This window comes from Malaya genurostris, chromosome 1 (genome assembly GCF_030247185.1).
Source record: "Malaya genurostris strain Urasoe2022 chromosome 1, Malgen_1.1, whole genome shotgun sequence".
Classification (NCBI taxonomy): Eukaryota; Metazoa; Arthropoda; class Insecta; order Diptera; family Culicidae; genus Malaya; species Malaya genurostris.
Genome location: NC_080570.1, coordinates 116549181 through 116560416, shown reverse-complemented (window position 1 = coordinate 116560416; position 11236 = coordinate 116549181). Strand labels below are relative to the sequence as shown.

The 11236-nt window shown below is 35.5% G+C and overlaps 1 protein-coding gene across 1 annotated transcript; it reads left to right on the top strand.

Annotated features, from left to right (window-relative positions):
- The first annotated feature begins 269 nt into the window (after positions 1 to 269).
- Positions 270 to 1811, top strand: LOC131425539 (Golgi to ER traffic protein 4 homolog). Its single transcript, XM_058587497.1, has 2 exons — positions 270 to 891; positions 948 to 1811. The coding sequence occupies exons 1-2, from the start codon at positions 523 to 525 to the stop codon at positions 1608 to 1610; spliced, it is 1032 nt and encodes a 343-aa protein (XP_058443480.1). The 5' UTR covers positions 270 to 522; the 3' UTR covers positions 1611 to 1811.
- Positions 1812 to 11236: the final 9425 nt, after the last annotated feature.

Below are 11236 nucleotides of genomic sequence, written 5' to 3'. Positions count from 1 at the left end.
TATCGAGATCAGAGTTTGATGGAAGATAGATAGCACAAATAATATTCTGGCACTCGAGATGTTGACCTGATACTGGTTGTTATTTGAAAAATGTTCGACGGCTATAACTTAATCTAAAACCCAATTTCACACATTTCTGAAAATTTCCATGTTTAATCGTAGTTCACAGTAGTTGTTTTAGCTACCAGATTTTCTCAGTGCAGGTTACAACAGAGCAGGCATATTTCGGTGGGGGCAATATATCGTTATTCAACACATGCTGACATTTCAGACAGTCTTCTGCTTCTTCGTTGTTGGAGAAAAGTTTTTAAAAGGTCTGCATTTCACTTTATAGAAAATTCGTCCTAAATTTTACAACATATTTGCAAACAGTGGTACATATACCTGATTTTATATGTCCCGTATTGAGCCGCGTCTACAAAGCTCTGTGCGGTGAGACGGCGGCACCATCAGTGCGTTCCACAGTGCCTCCAGAGTTCAAAACCAACAAAAATCGATTATCGAACACATCCTTCGGCTGAAATGTCCACAAAAGCAACACCGTCTACGATGAGCTCCGTTCCGGGAGCCCGCGGTGTAGCTCGTGTTCTGGCAAAATTAGAAGCTTCAATTGAGTCCGGAAATTATTATGAGGCGCATCAAATGTACCGTACACTGTACTTTCGTTATCTGTCGCAAAAAAGGTATACTGAACTTCTGGATTTGTTGTATAAGGGAGCCCTGACGCTCTTAAAACACGATCAACACACAAGTGGTGCAGATCTTGGATTACTCGTCGTTGATACATTGGAGAAGGCTAAAATTGTAGAAGATACGGAAAAGTGGATGCAAAAAATTGCATTACTCTTGAGTAAAATCCAGCCAAACGTGGTCGAAAGAGAAACCCTTTTGGTGAGTGGATAACATTACGCTATGCGGAATTTGTTATCTAAATAGTTTGTTTGCAGGTAAAAGCAGTTAAATGGAGTGCAAGTGTATCAAATTCTCAAGTAGGGCACCCGCTGATGCACAAGTTAATCGCACAGATTATGTGGAACGAAGACAATCTGACCCAAGCGCGCCATCATTTTCTACTTTCGAAGGATGGGATCAGTTGCGGTCACATGTTGATTCAACTCAGTCAAACTAAGGGTGTGCCGTCGGAAATGGATCTTTTTATAGCTCAGGTCATTTTACAGCAATTGTGTCTCAAAGAAATCACCACCGCGGTTGAAACGTTTGCTACCTACACCAAGTATCACCCGAAGATTGCCTGCAGTGAGCCACCGTTTATTACTCCGTTGCTGAATTTCATTTTCTTTTTGCTGCAAGCAATCGAAGCTAATCAACGCAAGCTGATTGTATTTCGTACCTTGTGCGAACTGTACAAGCCTTCCCTAGAGCGAGATGCATCCTACGAAAAATACCTGCAGAAAATTGGGGTTATCTTCTTTGAAGCCACCCAGCCGCAGTTACCACAAACCGAGGGAATAGGTGGAATTTTCGGGGATTTGCTAAATCAATTCTTCCAAGGACTGGACGATGAACTCGATGACGAACCTGCGAGTGGTAGTGAGCAGAGAATGGGATCAACAGGAACCGGTCAAACGGTTAAGGAGGAACTGGATTAACTAAAAGTTTTGTTTTTGTTTGCTTACTAGTGGGCCTCGAATGGTAGCGATGCTAGATAAGCCGGTGAATTTCGACTACACGTTGTGCAGGAGGAAAAGAAATCAGATTTTATCTTAAAACTTCATTAGGAGTAATATCTACCTAATCGTCTGTCTAGCGAGTTTATCCAATCGAATAATAAAAGGAAATAGTTTAATCAAGATTTTTGTCCTATTCAAGTAAGAAGTAACATCCGATCATTGATGGTGACATGAAACCAAAGGTATCAGATTGTTGGATTTTCAGCTCTCATATTTTACGAACAAATCATAAGTGACATACTTATTTTGTGAGCATGACGCCACAGACTAACAGATTTGACATTATGAAGAGGTTCTAAAAATAAATTTTCATGGGGCACTAGTTCTACCTATATTATGTAAACGTTTTTCACAAGTTGGTTTAGATATATTTTTTACTTTTTCAGCGATGATTGTAGGTAACAGTTTTTTCCTCAACGTTGTTCAGAAAAATTACTTCTCAGGTACGTGAAACCGGTTATTGGTTTGTGCTGTAATTAGGATTTTTACCGTCGCTCCTAACCTCAATCAAATGAACACATTTTGACAGTTCAGCAGTACTGTTTGTAAACATAGATTTTTTTTGTTTGTCTGTTGACAAATTGGATGAGACCATATCGCCTAAATAGAGTTTTAAAACAATTGTTCACGATTGGATACGGGTTGATTTTGAGATTTATTGAATGAAAGTCACTAGTTGTAAAATGTAAAGATGATTGTTTGAGATGTGTTCTTCGATTTTTGTTTAAGCTTGTTTGTAAACAGTATCGCTGAACTGTCAAGGATGAATTCTTGTTCATTTGTGACGTCACGATAAAAAATCTAATTAGGTTTTGCACGAACATAACATAACCTCACAAAAATGAGCAAAATGAATCACTTTTGACAGCTATCAGTGGTTTGTTCATGTGTTCATTGTGTTCATTCTAATTTGAATACGTGTTAATAGATATGTAAACAAACCACTGATAGCTGTCAAAAGATGAACTTGATTCATCTGCAGTTCATTGGTAGTTCATTCGAGTGGTCATCGTGCAAAACCTAATTAGGTTTTGCACGAACATGTCATAACCAAAGATAAACTCAAGATGGAATACTCTATGATTTTTCATATACCATTCAAATAGGACCCCTCGATGAAATCGGTTCACCGTCAGTTGCAGTATACAATTCTCATTTAAAACAAAACAACAAGCGTCGAACCGCTACATGCGTCGTAACTATGACAATTTTTGTTTATGTAGAATTAATCTTAAATTGCAATGTGATAGAAATCGTAGTTTTTTGCTGCATATCGAGTGGTTTTTGAAACAGGAAAACAAAAATCAATAAGAATTATTGCTAAGATTGCTGTTCAATTTGAAATATTCTTATCTTACGATGCATTAAAGTGAATGGATGTTACAACATATTTTGTGCGGTATGTTTACTTCTTTCCAAACTTGTATTGTTGCTATGGAATTTTACCGTCATTTTCAAATGCTTATTGACGCTTATTTACGAAGGGTCAACAAAATTACACTATTACTAAGTTCACTGGTTCACGATTACTGGTCCGATATTTTTCGATGGATCGTATGGGACATTGTAATCTTGAGTTTATCTTTGTCATAACCTCACAAAATGAACTTTTTTTGACAGTCGACGTGTACTTGTTTACAGTTTAAAAGTTCATCAGAGGTTCATCGTTCGAATGTAAAAATTGCAAGTCGCCTCACACTCAACAGATTCATTAATATATCGCTCCTTGATGCTGGAAACACATACAGGGCAATCTTTTTAGTTCTTTTCACTTTGGAATACGTTTTCAACCGGTACTTTTTCGTCATTTTTCAATTTTTAACTTGCAGTCGCAAAACAAAACAAGTACACGGCAACTGTCAAAGATGAACTTGATTCATGACGACACAAATGAACTGCCGATGAATCAAGTTCATCTTTGACAGTTGCCGTGTACTTGTTTTGTTTTACGACTGCAAGTTAAAATTTGAAAAAATAACGAAAAGGTGCCTGTTAAAAACGTATTCCACAGTGAAAATAACTAAAAAGATTACCCTGTATGTGTTTCCAGCATCAAGGAGCGATATATGTATGAATCTGTTGAGTGTGAGGCGACTTGCAATTTTTACATTCGAACGATGAACTTCTGATGAACTTTTAAACTGTAAACAAGTACACGTCGACTGTCAAAAAAAGTTCATTCTGTTCATTTTTGTCGCCTCAAGTCGCCTCACACTTAACAGATTCATAAATAAATTGCTCCTTGATGCTGGAAACACATACAGGGCAATCTTTTTAGTTATTTTCACTGTGGAATACGTTTTTAACAGGCACCTTTTCGTCATTTTTTTCAATTTTAACTAGCAGTCGCAAAACAAAACAAGTACACGGCAACTGTCAAAGATGAACTTGATTCATCTGCAGTTCATTTGTGTCGTCATCATGCAAAACCTAATTAGGTTTTACACGTTGACGACACAAATGAACTACCGATGAATCAATTTCATCTTTGACAGCTGCCGTGTGTTTGTAATTTTCACCCGAATTTAAATGGCGGCAGACCAGAAGCACGTAAATATCGTAACAAAACTGTATTCTATATTGCGTTCGATTCTATATTGCGTTGAGATATGAGAGGTAGGCACAAATCTGTATTTAGTTTTGGCAATATGTATTGATTCTGTATCCTGTTTGAAACCCGCGGCCCTTACACGAGAGTTATTTTTGTTATTTTTAATGATGACTAAGTAATGATATTTCAAATTTGTATAGAGAACTCGTCATTACTGAAAAATGCACGTTCATTAGAATGATATTATTTTTAGTAATGACACTTTTAATGATCGTGTAAGGTCCGCTATACAAATCAGTACATTGCATATAATTCTGTATGAATGGCAACTCTGTTGGTAAATGAAAACATAAACACAATCCAGATGACAGATTGGATATTTTTGATAGGGTAACTTGGCGCCATCATGACATATGCGAGTGCTGTTCCAACTAAAGGAATATTCGAAATGACTGTTAAAATGATAAGAATCCAATTAGAGTGTTAGTCTGTTAGTCTGTGTCTGTACCTCAATTCATTCGACGAACCCTTTAAGGTTTTTTTTTTCATTTTGTCAATAAAAAGACACTTACTGAAAATTGTTTGACATTTAGTTTTCACGACAATCAGTATTTGCAGAAGCTCGGTTAATGGAAGAATGGAATGGAATTGGAAGTCCTTTTACCATATGGACAGCACGATTTTTACCGCACTCTGAGACTATTCAGATTTAAAGTATGAATTGTATACCTATTTTCCGAATTGCCCTTAGGGCATATCCAGTAGTGTTCTAGTTCTAGATGCATAAATTATGTCAGTTTTAACATTTAAATCTAGAAATTATAACAAAATAAACTGGCAGCCACAGCAGCGTTTTGTCTGTGTTTCAAACAGGCTTCCCAGCAGTACTGCTTTTCAATGACATCCGCCACGAGATAGCATGAACTGTTGGAGCGCAAAGTCGAAAGCCCAGTCTACAATTAGGTTTTTTACCGTCACTGCTAACCTCAATCGCATGAACACTTTTTGACAGTCCAGCAGTACTATTTGTAAACAGAAATTTCTTTTGTTTGTTTATTGACAAATTGGATCAGACCATTTACGGTCCGTATCGCCTAAATAAAGTTTTAAAACATTTGTTCACGATTGAATACGGTTCGTTTTTGATATTTATTAAATAAAAGTGACTAGTTGCAAAGTGTAAAGATGATTGTTTTAGATGTGCTCTTCGATTTTTGTTTAAGCTTGTTTGTAAACAGTACCGCTGAACTGTCAAGGATGAATACTTGTTCATTTGTGTCGTCACGATAAAAAACCTAATATGTGTGAAGCATACGCCGAACTGTAATGGCAACAGCGCTCGCATGCCTAAATGAATGCTGTCACTGAGACAGTTTGTACTCGCCAGATTGATGAGAGTATTCTATCCGGAGAGTAGTCAAACCGAACGGGCTGTTTGTATCCTGTTTCTTTCTGTTCGCTCATTCGCATAAAATGTTACGGAGACAGCCTTTGAAAATCGAAGACATCCTTTGATTTTAAGGGCATTACTGTTACGAAGGGCTGTCGCAAGCCGGCTGTCTCATCAATGTCTCTTGAAGCAATGAACCGGCTGTTTCTGGAGACGAGCCGTGGGTCATAGTGCGCTCGCACTATTTCGGCTGCCTCAATGAAATGGTACTAGTACATACGATTGCGTTGTTGGGATTACCTTTGCAGGAAACTTTAGTAACGTTTCATTACAATACCATTGTGAAATAAAGAAATTGTTTTAGATTTATATATACTGTCGGCGAAGGCAATGAATTTTAATAACTAACGAATATTAAAAGATAAACACTGAGTTTTGTGTAACGGCTCATATGTATATATGAATTTCTAAAGTATTGATCCTTACTGCTTCCTTCTTATTCCTAAAGAAACAGATACACTTCCATTCATTAACAATACTCCGAAAATGTCTTATGCACCCTTATTCTGAATAATGACGTTTGATTTTTGGATCGAATCGTAGCTACTTTTCACAACTAATTAATTATGTAGTGTATTTAACGTTACTCCACCAATAGTCGGCACACTTTGGTACCCGTGCCTCACCGATTTCGTTGAAACTATAGAATATGATACTCTGAACCCAAATAAGATGTTTGGTGCACTTTGAATAGTTTTCGACCATAAAATTGAATGGGCAACTTTTATGTTTATATGTGAACATGTGCTTTCAGATTTTCGCTAAAAGTGTTTTAAAAAGAAAAATATAATGAAACCATTATTTTTCCCAAAAGCATCAAATTTTTTGGTTTACCCCAAACTTTGTTACAAATTTAGTATTCTCAATTGTTCTTTTCCACATAGGAATCAATCAACTAATAGCTTAAATTTATTTAAAATAGCTTAAATTTAGTTGTTCATTTAACATTCACATAGGTTTTGCCAGCAGTTGAAGGAATGAGAATATAAAAAACGTTGAGTTCTTAATTTGTTACTACCTTTGAGAACAGATCTTCAATAAACCTCTTTTGTTTTCATAAATATCACAAAACTAGAAAAATAAGTTTATAAGTTTTTTTATGGAATTCAGTGCCTATTAATATAGCTTCATTGCGGCTTAAATTGACTTTCCCTTTGCTCTCATTGCAAGTTTCTAAGTACTCCCCGGACCTTGTAATTGAGCTCTTTTTCGTTGAGGTGGTAGATCTTTTAGTACCATCTACACAAATACAGGGTCCGCAACCATGAAGTTGATTGGGGGAGCTCTCAGATAAAAAGTAGTTCAACAGATGGTTGTTTATGTGAAGAAAAGTTAAGAAGAAATTTTCATCGCAAATCATTTAATCATCGCAAATCATTTAATTAAAAGCCTTCCATTTAGTTTCATCCATATTCGACTTCTTGTTTCGAAATTAAGGGATGATCAGTACCAAAACTGGGAATTTAAAAATTTAATTTTTGAATTTTAAATAAATGAAAGACAAATTCGTGTCATATACAGCTCTTAAATTCTGTTTCTCCTAGGATAACTAGGACTGCTACAATATTATTATTATTATTATCATTATTATTATTATTATTATTATTATTATTATTATTATTATTATTATTATTATTATTATTATTATTATTATTATTATTATTATTATTATTATTATTATTATTATTATTATTATTATTATTATTTTCATTATATCTTTTATTTATTCCCGGTTTCAAACTTAATTGTTCACCGGGGATTTACACCTACATTTTTCAGAACATAATTTCTTTTTAGAAAGAAAACTGTTAAATATGTGCAAAGAACTCGGCTCTCAGAAAGTTTGACTATTTAGTTACAATATTTATAGTTCCAAACGTTTGATTTTTTTAAATGCAGACACAAGCTACTAAGGCAATTAGATTTTAGAAAATTTTCGACATTATTAGACTTTTAACTGCGGAAGTCGGATCCGAATTAAATTCAATAGTTCGCTTTGCTATTCACGAATAACTTTCCTTTTCCGTGAGGGCGTGAGAGTCGACTCAAACAGAAAACGAAAAATGTGTACGAGAATTGTAGCGAGCGCATATAAACTGGATGTGCTGTTTGAAATTTCAATGCACCGCATCTTCTTCTGCGTGCGGCTCGTGATTGCAACATCTACATTTCCAAAATTGGATTGAGCGTAAAAGCACATAAAGGAAATGATTGAGATACTTCTAGAAGTTTACATGAAATTGTCCTTTTAACTGTAGATATAAATTTGGGCCTCAGTTACTTTTATAGCAAGTTTTGTGGTAAACAACGACATTAAGTTAAAGAATTCAAAATATACTGACACAAGCTTCTACTTGATGAAAGATACGCTTTAACCGAGTTTTAAATTTTACAATGTAAAGTGACAGTTTCAACGTGTGTAAAAGTCGCGAACTTCTGGTAGCTATGACCAAAATAATGTAATAGTTAATATGCTGTTTCTGGAAATAAGATAATTCTATGCATAACAGGAAGAAAATGATTCAGCAGATTATCAGCACAACCCTATATCATATAAGTAACCGTACTATATCCGATTTTTTTTTGGAATATATTCCAGGGTAATAGAAACACCATACTATTCATATATAGAAGAGAACTTGATATGTATGGAAAGCTTGAGACCACATTACTCAAGAAAGACATTATTACATAACTTGGGGAATTAAAACTTTTTTTCTAAATAAAACAAAATAAACATTCGAATCTGTTACGGGCAACCATGCTGCATTCCACGCTTGGAAACATATTTTTTTGAAGAACCGGAATTTTTCATTCAGTTTTTGCATTCAAAGCTTTGTTGTACGGTACCTGAAAATAAGATGTTTCTGGATGATTTTTGCCTTGCAAATTCCGACTCCAAATTTTTCACTCAAGGTTTTTATTCGATTGGTGGTTCAACGTATAACGAACTTAACGAGCCAGGTTTTGTATGTTTCATTCCTGACTTGAAAGAATTCTTAGTGTCCGTAGTATTGCAGCACTGGCCATGCAAAAATCCCGTAGACTTACAAGTCGACTGCAAAGCTAACGCTAACGAGTATCGAATACGGAATCTTTGATTTGAACATATCTTTCGCTACGAACATTTATTTACCGTTAACATATAAATCTAAAATCTGATTCAATTGGCTTTTACACTCTTATATAAGGAACGATTGCGCCTTTACTATCCTGAAGGAAGAGATAAAGAGGATGAAAATAATGCTCCACGCACATCAGTACGCGCATACACTATGAATGTTACAGCCCACAAACCGACCGCAAACTGCCTGAAAGGAGCACGCCGAACTGACTCAGCTATTAAAAAACATTGCTCTTTAATTAATCGATCTATCAATTCATAGAAGATCGACCAAAATATAAAAATTAACTTTCATTAAAACCAAAGTCCGTTCTTCAATCCGTTTCGTATTAGGAGTTTCGTATATTATTAATTATCAATTATATTGTTATCAATGCCCTACCAACGGTGATTGCTATGCGCAATGATCAACCGCTGCGCAAAGCAATCACCAAAGGCAAAACTAAAACCCACATGCTTGCCTCGAATCTTCATAGCAAACCAAGAGCAACAAATTTGAACCGCACCGGTTACTGTCGCAGACCTGGTCAAGGGAGAGTAATATTTTGCTCTCGACAGAAACAACGCAGTGACTGATACCCGAAGCTTACTGTCGCAACAGCGAGAACTTCATGCTTCTTCGGCTGTCGTGGACCATGACAAAATGTCTTACGATGGAATGAACTGTCGAACGAAGTGAATGACGGCAACGTTGGCTGTACAGAACTATTTGTCTAAGGGCTGTCGTGATGAAACCTATCACAAGGCTGTCATGGAAAGAGTAGCATGACATCCTCAATAATAATGTCGCGCGGCGGTACATTTGGGAAGCCTGGTTTCAAATATAGAAAAATAGAACGGCAGCGCTACTTGCTACTTAAAGGAGCACGTGAAACTTCCGGCAAAATGGACCTCTCCTAATGAGCATACATAATACACGAATACCATCTCGTTCGTGCGTAGAATATCATCATACTGTTCCATTGGTCTTTTTTGTTTTAAATATAAATATCGTTTAAGTTCGGCGAAAGGTCATGCACACGCGCATCCATTGCATTGTCCTCATCATACACGGGTATGTTATACATTGACATTGTAATGATTAACACAGTAGACTTTACTATTTTCCATCATTTTCGGCCACCTCATTCCTTCAGAAACTGTATGTATATCGCACTACCCGTTACTACTGCAGTTCCTGTACCATATTTTTGTCGAGGTGCATTTGTTTTCCAAAAGCTTCAATTTCGTTTACCGAAGGTCGAATACTGCTCTTTTGTCGTACAACCGATGCTTTTAGTTCTTTAGGTGTGTTTACCTCGAGTCTTCCTGTTACTTGCTCTGTATTGTTTACTACACTGTATTATAGCGGCACGTTTATTTAGATCAAGTTACGTGTTCAATCGAATTGAAGGCAAGAAGTTGTATTAGAGCAATGCATATTGATTAGATTCTATCTGTTTTCGGATTTTATATACCACTTCATTTGTGTGAACTTTTAAATTCATGAACGATGATCTCCAGTGTAAAATCACCCAACTGTTCGCCACGATAATTTGACTGCCACTTTTATAGTCCCTTTACACCACACTCAGAAAAATCCTCACTTCAATGCTACGTGAAAACGTATGTGATTTTTATCCATAGAACTTTTCATGTAATACTAATGAGAAGTATAGATAGCACAGAATGAACTCATGAACTCTCAGTCCACATTTGTATCACGTAATATCTACGTCACTTTTTTCGTAGATTCTATAGAATACTTTTGTGAAATTTATAAAAAGTTCATTTAAATTGTGCTGTAAAATTTATTTCATTTGAACTTACTTTTTACCAGAATTTTACTTAATAATCACATTATTTTCATGTAATTGTTACTATAAAGTTCTATATTGAATCTTAATATTGGTATATTGGTATTAAAAACTAATAGATTACATAGTCTGTTGGACATAACATTGCAATAAATTTTGTTCGCACGCAGATATTCTGAAAATTTTACTTTTAAATTCGTTTCTGTTGAATCACTTGCGAAAAATATCAAAAATACATAATGCATTGATATAAATCCTTTCTCTGGAGCAGCTAAACTGAAGCGAACATTGTTCCCTTTGAGGAATGCATTCAGCTGGAACTAGTAGTTCTAAATGTGATTGATGTGCTGGAACCCAATCTAGAGGTTTTGCCTTTTGAACTCCGCTGTAAAAAAAAACAAAACTGAATTGTGTTTCAGTTCCGTATTTTTAGAGCACAGAATTCGCGTAATGCCAATTGGTCATGCAAATAAGTTGTACTAAACTCACTAAATAGTACATTAGCTTATAAATTATACTTCTGCTTGGTACTAATATTAGATCTGAAAGTATAATAAAAATTAGCTAGACTTCATAACTGTCGATAAAATCAATGAGCAATTATTTACCCTAAAATCACTGTGA